At 35.9% G+C, this 15,963-nt stretch overlaps 1 protein-coding gene across 1 annotated transcript; it reads left to right on the forward strand.

Moving 5' to 3' along the window:
* The first annotated feature begins 8,339 nt into the window (after positions 1-8,339).
* LOC122059192 (pentatricopeptide repeat-containing protein At4g38150-like) lies at positions 8,340-9,650 on the forward strand. The gene has a single exon (XM_042621876.1). It carries the CDS (start codon positions 8,405-8,407, stop codon positions 9,356-9,358), a length of 954 nt encoding a protein of 317 aa, XP_042477810.1. The 5' UTR covers positions 8,340-8,404; the 3' UTR covers positions 9,359-9,650.
* Positions 9,651-15,963: the final 6,313 nt, after the last annotated feature.

Genomic DNA, 15,963 nt, shown 5'->3' on the forward strand with positions numbered 1-15,963 from the left:
TCTGGGCTTGGAGCTTTGTGAGGGCCATTGGAGTTAATCACATTTCGTATTTTCGCATCCTCAGGTGCTGTTGTGAGTGAAGAGGCTTCAAATTTTGTGAGGACTTTTGGGAACAGGCTTTCTACAAATGACGGATTAAGGGGATTGGAGGTTGTGCAAATTTTTTGCAAGAAGAGTATAAATTCTTTGGCAATCCTTAAAGTGTCTATGATCTCATTGTTTGAATTTTGTAAGAACTCAATTCTTCTCTTGCGGACCTGATGTCTGGAGATAGCATGGTAGAATCAGGTATTTCTATCCCCGTTAGTGAGGTGCATATGTCTAGACTTCTGGAACCAAAATTTCTCCTCTGCCTCAAAAATCCAATTGATATTCTTGGAGATTTCGGTCAATTTGGAAGAGTTATTGGAGTCCCAGTGTTTAGATTCCAAATTCAAGAACTATGAAAAATAGTTTGTTTTTAAGTGATCAATATGACCAAAAACAGATTTGTTCTAGCGAGTTAGGATTATACTGAAATTGGTAAGTTTGGTCATGAAGTTGATCCTAGGGTTAGGTTCCCAAGTGTTGTAGCAGTAAGAGTTGAAGTCAGGGTGGTGGAACCATGCATCCCAGTAATGGAAAAGCTTTTTGTACGATAATCGGGTTCCTTTGAGTTGTAGAAAAATAGGATTGTGGTCAGAACCAGTTGAGGCCAGTTTAGTGGCGAATGCATTAGGGTAGAGGTTAAGCCAGCAGAGAGAAGCAAAATATCTATTCAGACATTCTTTAATGAGTTTAGGAGGCTTTTGTCTGTTGGACCACATAAATTTTATCCCTTAGGTTTAATTTCAGCTAGGCTGGCAGATATAAGCATGTCATTCACTGATTTGCAGGTATAAGAATATGAGAATGGGGAGCCTCCTACTTTGTCAGAGGGGGATAGGACTTCGTTCCAATCTCTAATGATGAGGAAAGGAGTTGCCAGGTTGGAAGTGAAGTCGTGAAGAGGAGCCCAGCAAGTAGACCTAAGATTGGGTTGTGGTGGAGCATATAAGCAAACTAAGCACCAATTGCCCCAAACCGTGTCATGTAAGAAGATCCCAATAAAATTAGGGTAGTAAGCAACATTATTTGCAATAACTAAGTGCTTAGCAAGCACCCATAATCCCCCATTGCATCCTCTTCCCCCCACACTATTAATGGACCATCTATTGGTATAAGGATCGAAACAATTTGGCATTGGGAAATTGTTATGGTCTTTACATTTTGTCTCATAGAGAAAAATGAGGTCAGGTTTCAACCTTTTACAGTGGTGTGCAAGGCATTTCTTAGTGAAGTTACTATGGAGACCTCGGACATTCTAGAAGAGGATTGACATATTGACAAAGATAATATCAAAAGGCTAAAAATATACCAAAAACTGACCAAGGATGAGAATAGTTATAGTAGTCTGGACAAAATATTAAAAGCAAATAATGAAAATTAAACAAACTTCAAAAAAGAAATAGTTCCAGTTGATAAAAATGAGTTCTATGGCTTCCTATCATCAGAAGATCTTTGAATAACTTTGGCACTAAGTTGGAACCAAGAAAAAACAATGCTAAAAATTAATGGAAAGTAAAGGCTGTCAGAAATATTCGAAATATTGGAATTAGGGGGATGATGTGAGGATGTTACCCGGTCCTACCTGTAGGCATTTGACCCCTCCCTAGTTGAACCCCTCTCCTCCTGTCTTGGTATAGCAGACGAGCTTCATTAGAGGCAGAGAACTCCGTTCCAACAGACAAACCATTTATCCATTCCTTAAGTGCAGAGAAGCAAGCTTTGGGTTGGTTGAGTTTGAGATTGTTTCCAGTATGGAGTTCTGTAGAGTTAACAGGTCCAGGTCCATAGGATTTGGGTTATTATTCCTCTTCCTTTTTAGGCTCATCCCAAAATGTTCCATAGACTGTTGTGGGGTCAGCTTAGTGTTGGCTAAGTTGGCAGTGGGTGTTTGGGTTTTGGATTTTGGTGGTTGAGAGTAGAAATACTAGTGAATGGTGATTGGTGTGGGTGCACTGAGCCTATAACCCATGCTCTTTTGTCCCCTCCCGTAGGGGTGTCAAACGGTGCAATTTTGGTTATTTGATTCGGTTCCGGTTTGATTTACATTTTGATAAGGTGAAACCAAAACCGCACCAGATAGGAATAAGGTGGAATCATAATCGTTTTAATCCGATTTCGGTTTTAGCGATTTTTAATCGGTTTTTGTTATTCGGTTCACAACCGTTTAACATGGGGTTAATAGTGTCGTTTTAGAAAATAGTTTGCATCCTACAACTAGTGTGAATCCTACATATACTAAATTTCCTAAGGAGTTAAGATAATATACATTTATTTTGCAAAGGACAATATACTTTCTATGTAAAAGATTACACATATTATAACTAATTAACCATGATCCTAGAAATTAGAAAATCAAGAAGTGTGATTGTGTGAAAGTGAAGCTCCCTTCTCGGTTAGTGCTCTGTTTTTTTTTTTTTTTTTTTTTTTTTTTTTCTCTCTTTGTTTTTAGTAGAGACCTGTCGAAATTCAAAACACTTTAAGTCTTTAATACTAGATGCCGGTTAATCATCGGTTTTCCGATTTAGTTCGATTCCAAACCAGAATTATGGCCTATAAAACCAAAACTGGATCAATTTACAACGGTGCAGTTTGGTTTGGTTATAACCGGTCGATTTCGATTCCGATAAATGGTTTCGGTTATATATTGACACCCTTACCCTCCCCTCCCACAACCTCTCCCACCACCACCCTTTCCTACCAAAATAAAAATGTAATCTAGTGGGATACCCCAATGTTGGTTTTCCATATAATGTTTGTGGCTAGCCTCTTATCTGGTCCTTGTCTCAGATGTGAAGCAAAATGCTGTTATTTTTCTTCAACTTACATTCCTTGATCAAAATGTTTAAATATCCAAGGAAGGGGAAGCAAGGGCATTCCATTCAGAACTTATATTCCTTGAGCATTATGAGTTCTTTTCTCTCTCACTATTTTGCTGTTAATTATTTTATGCAAACCGTCAAAACAATTAAATTAAGAAAACAAAAATGTACAATGATCATCAGAAATGGTAGCATTGTTACTAGGGGTGGTGGTGAGAGAGTTGAGAATCTTGAAAGGTTTGGAGTCGGGATTCTTGAAAATTTTCCTTTTAATACCCGCTTTGGTCCCAATCTTTGTTTTAGAGCTCATTTTAGTCAAATATGTGTTTTCACGCAGTTCATTCTAAAAAAAAAAAACCACAAACACAAATTGAACTTGGCATACATGTTCTATTCAAAATATCTTTTGAGAAACTTAAATTTTTTTTATTTTTTTTATTTTTTGTAAATGTTGCCATATAGACCCTAGATGTTCCAGTTCTATTTTTAATAGTAATTTGAAGCGAAGATCCAAACTTCGAGGTTGCATGATCCTCTTCCTGCCATTGTTAGTTTTCTTTTGGTTGTTGGTTTCTTTGTTATTGTAAGGTGGTGGTTTTGATTGTTTCGGTGTATTTTGGGGGTTGGGGGAGAGAAGTTGGATTTGCTGCATTTCACGGTTATCTCAGTAGATTAAAGAGTTGCTGCAAAAGTGAGAAGGTAGAGGGACAGGAGGTGGGTTCATATATGGGGTGGTAGTGGGATAGAGGGCAAAGATGTGGGAGGAGAGGGACAACGGATTGCAGTAGAGAGAGAGAGAGAGAGAGAGTAGAATCCATTACATTCCGCTAGTGTGTACATTATTTTTTCATTATGTTATCATGAATTTGACCTTTTATACACCAACGAAAAGATAATGAGTGACATGGAGTAGCATGAAGAACATAAGATATCAGATTTATCTATCCACTTTTGGTAAAGATTTTTTTGGTAAATATTCACTTTTGATTTTTTTTATGGTAAATATTCACTTTTGGTAATTAAGAGAATAATTTTACTCAGATACTTGAGATAATTCGTTATTATTACAACACACTGAGGAACATGCATCCTAGACCCATTGAAGTTGATTTGCTATGGAACCTTATTATTTCATAAAGTTTATGCCCTACTTGTATTCAATTCGAGAGAAGTTTTATTTGGAATCAATTTTTTTTTTTGGGGGGTGCTGGTTTAGATTCAATTTGGATTGGCAAAAAATACAGTATGAGGGGTTGGTTGTGGAGCTCTTGGGGTACATTGGTTGATTGTTGGGTCCATGCTTGAAAGGAAAGGATGAATTTTCTCCAACATCAAGGGGTTTAAAAAATGACAATAAGGCCTTGACATCTCTGATAATGGTTGCCTCAGTTTATGTTAGAACCATATCTTTCGAAATGTGGTATATTTTTTATGGGAGTGGGTTCCCTCCGATGCTCATTTTCTGATGCGGATGTCTGAGGATTATCCTTTTCCAATCTTCCAGTAATAGAAAATGAGGGTTATGCTTTTCAAATCTTCTGTAAAGAAAACTTTAGACATTTCACTATTGATGAACATTGAAACGTGAGAAAGTAGACAAAAGTGATCCACATGCTAATGTTCTCAGAATATTTTACCTTTTTTTTTTTGTTAATATTTTATTTAACAATGAAATGCAAAGATTTTTTTTTTTCTTGGCCAATTTGAATCAAATATACTCGACAAAGTGTCAAAGATTCAAAGTAGAGAAATATGATAAAAAGATACAACATTGAACAATACTAGATAATCTCATCACTAGTTTCATGATCATTGTGACTATTAATCTTATCATTCGCATATCGCCATGTTGCTTAGAAAGTATTGAATCTTCGAAAGGTTCTACAACCATTTGCAAAATTGACACCCTGATCGTATATGGCACCTTCAGACACAAAGAAGACAAATACTCCAATAAATCATTAACAGCAACGAGGTTATAAGGTTATATCTTGAAGCATCAACAGTAAAATATAAGGAACGAATCTTGAAAGCTGAATACATACGAATGCAAATGCACTGCCAAAGTCAAAATTTTCCTATAAAGCTATTTAAAAAGGGGAAAGTAGATCCTCTATCCAAAACTGATTCAAAATGTTAGAGCTGAATTTGAGATCCCAATTTAGACGAAATAGACAAAAATATGATACCTCTCCCCCACATTGAATTTTAACTTCACTAAGAGTAACAGGGGAGGATCCAAGGATGATCACTCACATGGAGTGAGTAAAAGATAAAATTTATCATCCAACGTCCCAAGATGGCAAGATATAGTTGGCAGAAATGCCATTCAGTGAGTCAATAGTGTAGGCTCATCTTGCCATTGCCAAGTTTACAGCAGCAACGTGAGAATAAGGATGTTTTGTGACAGCTATACTCATAAAATGAGTAGAAAAAAACAAGTGCACCAGACGAGGGATATACTCTGGAATTAGAGTTTCCATGGATTCTCAACTCATCAAGCCACACATTTCAAATTAATCACCAAACAAGTAAGTACATACATAATCTCATGAGAAAACAAAACGAAAACTTTGAGGACAAAATAGTTGATAGTGATACAAGCCAAAACTCGAGAGAACCATCTTTGCAAGCTGCATGAACTGGGAGTAATCGATGCAATAGCTAAGGGTACTGTTCACAACGTATTCCAATGTATGGAGTTGTCACAATAAACTTCGAACGGTTCCATGGCCCATACAGAGTCCTTAGAGGAATAATAAATTCACTCCCAACCCATCAACACCGTCTAGAGTGAATGAAGTATCGAAAACCAGACCTATAGCTTCGTATATGTCTGTCAGTAGATCGTTTGATGGAGTTCAAGCTGCTGAGTAGAAGGTGCAGAGGATGTAATGACACATGAAGAGAAGGGGAGTGAAAAGGTTTCCCCGTGTTTTGGATATTAAAGGTAATTTTTTTTTATTCAAGTACGAATACCAGATCAATGGATAGGGAACCCAACCAGCAATGGCAGAGAGAGGATCGGTCTGGTTTTATTTGTTTTCAGTGTTGCACTGCATTTTATCTATGCACTCTTCCAACTTTAAAACATATTTAATAAATATACTCACGCGTTTTTTGGTTTCCTCCGACCTCCCAGAATTGTTCAATTAATATCCATAAAACTCTATGATATCTCGGAGTCGCTAAAAAGGAAATGCAATTCAGTAGAGTGCTAAAAGGATTATCATGACCACCCTTAAATATAGAAGAGAAAGACTCACAAGCTTTAGTACCAATAAGAGAAGGATCGAAGGTGGAAGAACCATCATCAAAATTCAATTTGAAGGAAGTTTGTTTAGCCTTTTTTTTTAACAGAAGCATGGAAGAAGCAGTCTAACTGTCCCCTTATTTTCAACCATTTCATTCTAGATTTCTCTCTCATGAGTTCTACTTTTTTGGGATGATATCTCAAGTTTAATATTTAGTTATTTGTACTATGAAATTCATGTGTATAGAATGAACAATGAAGATTGAATCTCATGTTGATAGAATGAATATTGATTAGTTATATACATATTCATTTTGTGATGAAGTTAATTATTGTCAATATGTTCTACCAAAAAAAAAAAAATTATTGTCAATGTGGAAAAGAGACTTAATATTTCATCTGTTTTTTTTTTAACTATAGAATCCGGGGAATTTTTTTTAGATGAAGTAAAAAAAACTTAATCCATTTTTTATTGCAAGTTAAAAAAAAATGTATACTTATGCGTGAGAGTGTGTCTATGCATCTTATGTATGTATATGCATATTTGATTTATATGCATGTGTACTCTGTGAAAATGAGTGGCTCAAATCTATTTTTGTGACTTTTGGGAGTGTCACAATCAATTAATCGTGACACTATTAACGACCAAAAAGAATGTCTTGAACATACAAACGAGTGAACAGAAAAGAAAATCTTGATATTCAATATGATAGTTGGCCAAAATGTGCACCATTAGAAAATATAGACAAAAATATGCAGTATGGAATTTTTTTTCTTTTTTTACGGAAAATATGTGATATAAGTGTTCATTTCATATAGAAATATTGTGCTTTGTTTCATAGTTTTGATCATATTTTCCTATTTATTGCTAAGTCCAAAATTTCCCCTAGTGCACATTTTAAAAATGAAATTATTATACTGAATATTGAGTTGATTTTTCAATATCTTTATTTTACCTACATACAAATATTTATATTATTCTAGTTTTCATCACCCACAAAAATTAATTATTATTCTGGTTTTTATAAAACATAACTAACATACACATCTTATGGCAAAAAAATCTTATTCAAATTTTTAGTCTATCCGTTTGCATACATGTCCTATTCCAAACTGAATTGCTTCTAGGCCCACACTGGTAGGCCCTTACGTGTCCTATTTGCCCTTTTTATATTCAATTCGAGAGAATATTTTATTTGGATACTTATCTTTTTTTTGGGTGTTGATTTGGATTCAATTTGAGTAGACAAAAATTACAGACTGCAGGTTGGTTGGAGAGCTCTTGGAGTACATTGGGTCGATTGTTGGGTTCATGCTTAAAAGGAAAGGCAGCAGGGGCCATGTATAATAGGAACTTTCTTCTCCATCAAAAGGTCTTGAAAATGACAATAAAGCCTTAACGTCTCTAATAATGGTTGCCTCGGTTTATTCATAGAAGACATATATTTTGAAATAGGGTATATTTTTTATGGGAGAGAATTATCCCAATTACAGCCGTTATCTAATGCAATTGTCTGAGGGATACCCCCTTTAAATCTTCCAATAATTGACAATTTTATACATTTCACTCTTCTGAATGAACATTGAAATGTGAGGATGTGTGCAAAAGTGATTCACAAATTACAATTGTTAAAGTATTTTATTTAATTTCTTTTTGGTAAAAGGTTGAGTATACCGTTAATATACCTAGATCTGTGTCTATCTTTCTTCTCCTTCCGATGGAAATGTTTCCTATGCTTCTCTCATCCAAGCTCTTCCATTGATTGAAATGCTACCTCTAGAAAAGAAAAGCCGTCATACTTAACCTCCTTTTTTATTTTTATCTTCTATTTAACTATGTTTAAAAAAAATTCTGGTGAAACTAATTTTTTTATAGCCAATTTAATTCTAATATTCTCAGTCAGAAAAAAAAAATTAAACAAAATGTGCATTATATAGTGATTGGACTAGAATTTAAAATTTGACAATTGACCAATACATCAACTTATTTCCCTCTCAATTCCCAACTCTTTAAATTTGTCCAGTTGGCATACCATGTGGCAAAAAGAAAGAGTGCCACAATTGCACTTCCCATCCAACTTTTCTATATCACACATCAAATCATATGGCTAGAAAGGGCATCTAAGGGTATATGTGTAAATAAATAAGGCGACTGTCCTACATATTATAGAATCAGCGGTGAGCCGCAGAACAATCACAGGGAGTTGAACATCGATCGAGGGAAACCATCATCTTCTCGTAAGATATGGCATCGTCGGCAGCGATTTCTTGTTCGTTTCTCAGCAAATTCTTAGCTTGTTTTCCTCGCTTTCACTCACCGGCTCGAATGTTTTCAATAACGACGACGAGCTTGACTGGTGTGACTTCCCTTCCTCCTCATCACCACCACCACCACCACCATCTCTCTTCAAGTCTAAACATAACTACTAGCATCAATCAATCAACACCATCGCTTAAATCAACTACTGGGTGGAGACTATTCAGCTTCGAGGCCAATACCAACAGCCCCAAAACCTTTGCTTTCTCCGATTCCGATGAAGACGACGATGTGGACGCCAAGCGCAAAACCCAGAAGCAGACTATAGATAAGAGCAAGCTTCCCTCTGCTTACGACCCATTCAGTAAGAAACCCGTCGTCGAAGAGCCCAAAGACCCCAAGGATCTTCAAGAGGTATTCCATAAAATGAGGTCTGAGGGGCTCATCAATAATGCAATCAAGATGTTCGACGCTTTGTCCAAGGATGGCCTTACCCACGAGGCCATGGAATTGTTCGCTCAGATCAAGGACAAAGGCGCTATGCCCGACGTGGTAGCCCACACTGCCGTGGTTGAGGCTTATGCCAATGCTGGGCAGAGCAAGGAAGCTCTGAAGGTGTATATGAGAATGTTGGCTTCTGGTGTCAAGCCCAATGCCTACACTTATACCGTTTTGATTAAGGGCCTTGCTAAGGACTGCAAATTAGCTGATGCCAAGAAGTACCTCGTGGAGATGATGGATAAGGGAATGCGGCCCAATGCTGGAACCTACACTGCTGTATTTGAGGCGTTTGCAAGTGAGCAGAAGATAGAAGAGGGGAGGGAATTCTTGGAGCAGATTAAGGCTAAGGGGTTCATACCAGATGAGAAGGCAGTCAGGGAGCATCTTAGCAAGAGAGGCCAGGTATTTAGAAGTGTTATGGATATGCTTTTTGGAAAATAATCATATACAAATTGTTGAATTGTACCACCAGCATCAACCCAAGATCTGTTCTACTAGAATGTGAAATTTAGAAGGAAAAAAACAGAGGTGACTACAAGAAGAGTTTAGGATAGGTTGTCTTAGCAATTAGTGCAGGGTCCTATGGATGGAAATAGAGTTGTCTTGCAGTGTAGACTCTTTATCTGGTACTACCACCATTACCTGTCTTCAATTGTGTGTCGAGAATAAAGACCCAGATTGGGGAACAAACATGTAGTTCTGGTTCTACTTCTAGATTGGAAATTTCGTACCATATAATGTGGTCTTAATGACTAACTACAGAATGATCACTTACTAGTAATATTAAAAAAATGATAATATATATAATTATGGTAATGTGGTCATAGCTTGTGCGACAACTTACTAGAATATAAATGGGTGTGTGTGAGAGAGAGGAAAAAACCATATTATCTTCTGGGAATTAGCATTTGCAAGTACTTTGCAGTTGAAGGCAGAGCATCTGCTGTAAGGGAAGGTTTTCAGTTGCTTGGAGAACTCATTATGACTCTACAATAAGGTTGCTTATAAATTTGTGTCTCTACTACATAGAAAATGTTGATCTGTTAAAAAAAGATCCATCCGTTGATTAATAGGACTAGCTGTTTTGTTGGGGAGGGAGGGAGGGAGGGATGGAGGGATGGATGCTAGCTGGTTAACCAGTTTGAGTTTCCCAAGATTTAGTCAGGGCTTTTCTTAATCAGATTTGAAACTTCGAATCTTCTTCTTAAAGGTTGCTTTTATGTTTTATCTTTCTGGGAAATGCTAGAACTATGGTGTACAACTTGTAATTACAGCATTACATTGTAGTAGCAGTCCATAAGAATCTCAAGCATTTCATTAAGAACATTTACCTAGCAAGAAGAAGAAGACAACAACGAAAAACAGATGTGAAGAATGGGCCAATTAATCTCTGGTAGGTCCTGCGAGGGCAATGAGAAAACAGCAAATTAGACCTGTTAGGGTACATTATAGAAAAAGACAAGTTTTTACAGGAACTATCATTGTTTGGTAAAAGAAGAGGAGGAAAAGAAGCAAAAAGAACTGAAGCAAGAGGAATGGATCATGCATTATCCAAATTCCTATTAAATGTATTGCTTGTAGAGGAGGGGGATTTCCCTTTCTCACTTTTGCTTGGCTAAAGCCTTTGGCTCTACTGGCTACATGGTCACCACTTCTCTAGACTCCTTATCTGTATAGCTTCCTTCTGATGACTGATCAGATTGAATGCATTGCCACGTTGAATATGTAAGAATTAGAGCAGAAATATTGCAAGGTCACCTAAAGTGGGGATCCCGTTAGCATGATCAGATGCCTCAAATTATTTAACTCCTCACCACCCCCCCCCTCTTTCAAAAAAAAGAAAAAAAGAATAAAAAAGGCCTCAAATTTGATCAAATTATGTATAAATTTCCAGTAGTCTGCTTCTTTATGTAGGGATCAAGCCTTATTGGTGCAAATCACTATCCCTCAAATTTCTTTTGCTCAATTAAGCAATTCTGGGAATATATTTTTTTCTAGGCAAATAACATTCTAAACCAGAAGCCTGGTACATTTGTTCCTCAAGAATGCAAAGAAGCTGTTATCCAGGTGGATAATCAACATTATCCTCAAATAGGTTCTTTCTTGAATGGAGGATAGAAGCTTTAGCTTCTCTATAAGGCCTTATTAGAAAGGAAGGGTTAGAGTTACAAAAGATATGGTTTCAGGGCTGACAATAAATTCATCTGCAATCCAAATTAGATGAATAAGTTTGGATTACAACCACTACATCCACCCATTAAAACAGATTATTAACAATAGTTTCAATTTCCATCGGAGGCTACACACATATAGTGAAAGGCCAAGAAATGAATTCGCTGTTAGGGCTGGATGACTTAATGGGGAAGAGATGGATATGGTTACACAAATGTTGCATTGATAGGTAGTATTATGGCTATGTTGCTGAAGGATTGCAATCTTATGAATTTTAAGCTAGCTTTGAATATTATAGAAAAACAAAACTGAAAGCTTCAAGTTCCCTTACTCTTTTTAACTCCTGCAAAGCCAGGTTTCCATGTCAAAAATTAAGACAACTGTTATGACTTGATCTTAGTAGTTGAAGATCAAGGTGTCATCTAGATTAGACTCTAATCTTGACCATGAAACCTATGGGCCTTTGTATTGGCCCCATGATACAAGGGCTGGTTCCTTTCATTGGCTGCTTAATGGGTCTCTTGTGGATCAAAGGCCCAGAACGTTTCACAAAAAACTGGACTCCTACCATGGGTTTTAAGAATCAGAATTGGATCGGTTGACCCAGCTGCGCCTGATCCCGATTCTAGCCGATATGGGGCAGCCGATGCCTGTTGAGTTTCTAAGGTTAGGACTGTTTCTGGTCCATTCCGGTTAAATCAAAATCAATTTGAACCCTATCCAGATCCTGGAGTATACTCTTCTTCTCATCTGTACTTAGAAATGCCGTTCTTCAGTCCAATCAAGTGTCAAATGTGGTGGATAATGAGATTTTCTCCTCACCATGGGTGGAGAGAGAAACTGATCAAATTTTCTTCTGTTTAGGGCTCTCCTGTGTACTTGTGTTGTGCCTCTACTCTCTAGTCTTTATAAGAGAATCGAAGACTGCTATATATATTACAAGGGAGAGGGTTCCTTGAGCTGTTTCATGATGTACCACTCTTGCATTAATTTGATTTCTTTGGTTGGAAAACAAAGGGGTCACTTTGGAACTTAAGACTCATGGCTCTTTTATTTCTAATGTTGGATGTTCGATGTCTTGTATTCCATCGTTAGGTAGTGTTTGTGGGCTGATTCCGAAAGGTCATTAAGAGGCCGTAGGGTCCAAGGCCTTGAGACCTAAAATTTTGTTTAGGCCTACATCTTAAATTTCAGTATTTGTGGTTATGTAGGTTTCACTATGAATTTATAGATGGTTTATTCTCTATAATCTGAGAGGAGTGAGGGTGAATGACTATAATCCTATTCTTCATTGATAGTGAAATAGTTCTCATCTCATCGCGTGCATAGACAATATTGCCAAATTAGTGAATTACATAAATTATTGTGTTGTGTAAATATTTATTTGCGATTTTCTTTTTGTTTTCTGCATCATTTTAAGTTTTTCTTTTCTAAATCTAAATGACACATGATTCACATGAATTGAATTATGGAGGCTTTAATTTTACCATAATTTAAATAGACTTAGGCTTCATTTGGAGTCATCTAGAAAAACGTTTCTAATGTTTTTCTATTCTGAAAAAAGAAAAGAAAAGAAAAAGCTAGAAAACCAAAGAATAGAATGACAAAACCTTGTTCCGTTATTTTAGTTTCGTTCCAAATACAAAAAAAAAGTTAACTAGGGTAGTCGTGTCTTAAACAGGTTCACAAAACACCATTTTTCTGTTTACAAAGGTATTTTGACACAAAAACTAAAAATTTTGTTTTTTATACAAAACATTGTTTCTGGAATTGAATGACTACCAAACGTAGCGTCTTAGGCTGCTTGAATCTTCTCCTCGAAACCCACTTGGCTTTTATCTTCCTTGGAATAGCAAAACAACGTTAGAAATCCCAATACCAAGATTGTTTACTAAATGGGATATGATCCACAAGCGTTCCTTGGAAGCTAGGGTAGAAACTGCCCATACACGAGGTTTTTTCTAACTTCAGTGGTTAATTCATTGACTTCCTAAGCCTTTTGTTCCTAACAAATGTAGTTCTGGGATGGGTAATGATTGGACTAATGATATATCAGACTTCCTTAGGTGGGTGCTCTTCATAATAAGAGAGAGAGAGAGAGAGTCATTGTTTACCAAGAAAACTATTCTAGGTCAATGTTCACCTATAAACAACTATTCTTTAAGACATAATGCCACAAAGGAACAAGAATGTGTGGGTCTCTCCCTCTCACCCACACATATTCTTTCTTGTTCCTCAGGGGCATTAGGTCTGAAAAGAACAGTTGCTTGTCGGTGAACATTGACCTAAGTTCAGTTGTTTCTAGGTGAATCTCTCTCTCCCTCTATAGAGTGACACCCCCCACATATTTCTTCTTCCTTTGGCGCATTCCGTCTTAAATAACAGTTGTTTCTAGGTGAATATTGAACTCTCCCCCTCACATCTCTCTAAGAACACCCCCCCACCCACATGTATTCTTGTACCTTTGGGGCATTGTCTTAAATAATAGTTGTTTCTAGGTGAACATTGGCCTCTCTCTCTCTCTCTCTCCCTCTCCATTTTTCTTTTAAGAATCTCCCTTCCCTTTTATTCCATAGGAAATACCATTTCAACTATAAACTTTGTTGAAATAACTTCAGCCAACCAAGCATAACTATAATAGTCATGTCCACTTAAATGAGATGTTGCTGCAGCTTTAATTTATTATAGCTGATGAGTTAAGTTTTGCAGGAATGGGCTCTACAACATTTGGAGGTTGAAAACCCAATAATGAACTTCACAACACAGTAGATGATTTATCAGTAAAAGGAAATGTAAGTAGAGAAAACATAAGCATAGCATTAATGATGACAAATGGGTTGAAAGCTCAACCTCACCTACCCCAACTATAACATTTATTTTGGGTAATAGCCCCAAGATGGAGTGTTAAAAAGTATAATGGAGAGCTACCACAACATCCATAATCTTAATATTATTATTGTCCCTTGTAAAAAGTTGTAACTGTCATTTCCCATCCATTGTTCTCATTGGGTTTTATTTATTTCTTTCCATATATAGCACATGTTATGTTAGGTGGAAGAAGAAAATTTTCAAAGATGTCTACAATAAATTTCTTGTTAAAAAGGTATATCAGTCCCGGAAGGCATCAAATAAAAACAGCAAAAAATATATAGGGGATGGCCGGTACAACCAACCCCTATGGTAGATCATTCGGGATGTCTTGTACCAACAACGATTTCCAAGAAAGATGCCAACTCAACATCAATTGGTAATTAAGAGTCAATTGCATTAAAAGGAGCTTGTACTATTTTCGCACATGTGATTGAGCTACTTAACTCTTTCATAGTATATTTTCCCAATTGCAAAAGGTTTACTTTTCATATTTCATGAATTGTGTTGTAGGATTTATCCTGATTTAATAACCTTTCTTTCTTTCTTTTAGTATGCCCAAATAAGGTTGTAGCCGTGGTTGCTGTTCTTTTTTTTTTTTTCCTTAATACATACAAATTACTTCTATAAAAAATGGTAGTTAAGAGTAAAATTGTGTTCATTTTTTCTTTTTTTAGATTAAGAATCATATAAGATAGAGGTCAAAGGATTTGGAGTCCTCAAGGTTATACCTTTAAGAATTCCTAATTAAGGATATAATTGGGTATTTTTGTTCATAAGGTTGTCACCTTGTATATTTCTAAAATGTGATACCAAAATATATATTTAAGTATTCATAATGTACATATATCAAACTGGATTATCTAATAATTTTGTATGAACTACCATTAGTTTGTCTCAAGTAACAAAATTTTCTCTGATCTTTAATAAAAAAAAAAAAAGAGATTTGCAATATATTTTATTTTCTTTTTGGGTGAAGATTCTCTATGACAATTGTTAGTCCCAAACGTGAGCGGTTTTACAATTGTAGTTGTACCTTGTATGTTTTTGTGTACAAAAAAGTTGACGCATACAATTGTTATATATCATGCATTGGGTTCATAATGTTCATTTGTGAAATGGAAGAGATAATCAACAAGGAATACACTACCCAAATAGGATAAATCGAATTGTTAAATTGGAGATATTGATATGAATGTGTGTTTTGTAATTTATTATTATTATTATTTTATTTTATTTAAGAGTGATCACTCGTCATATGTTCTCTAAGATAATCTTAATTTAAGAAATATTAAGAATATTTTTTTTTTTAAATAACAATACGTTGTGATCACCTAGACAAAGTAGGAGAATGTGTTAGTTTCGATATGTGGTCCTTACTCATTTTAATTAGTGCACACACACCCTTATTTATATCTTGGATTTATTAAAAGAAATCCATATAAGTAGAAACTCTTTAAGCGCTAAGAAATATTGTGTCTGTATTCTCCAAGGTTTCAAATTGATCACACATACACACACTTATTAATGTCTTGGACTTATTAAAAGAAATTCATATAAGTAGAAACTATTTGAGCACTAAGAAATATTGTGTCTATACTCTTCAAGGTTTCAGGTTGCGTCACGTTCATTCTCGTGTTTTGATTTTTTGACAGTTGTTCATGTATCTTGTTAAGATAAATTTGAGCCATTCAATTTTTATGTTTGTTTTTAATCTATTAACTCCAAGCCCTATCACTTGGGAATAAATGCTTTCCTAGCAGCTTGCCGGAGAAAAACGAAGCCTTAGAAATTGAAAATTCATCCCTCCAAGTGGATAAAGGCTTAAACCTATGAATCTACCCCACTTGAGTCTTTCCAGAAAAACTGTTTATATATTCCCTCTCAGAGTAGGAAAAGTGCATAAAATGTCTTGAGTAGCAATACACATGCAGATTGTACCTATACAATAGGTGGTATTTGATTGAATTAGATTTAACATGTGGCTCGTCTAGATCATGTCCTCT

The sequence above is a fragment of the Macadamia integrifolia genome, chromosome 13, assembly GCF_013358625.1.
Source record: "Macadamia integrifolia cultivar HAES 741 chromosome 13, SCU_Mint_v3, whole genome shotgun sequence".
NCBI lineage: Eukaryota > Viridiplantae > Streptophyta > Magnoliopsida > Proteales > Proteaceae > Macadamia > Macadamia integrifolia.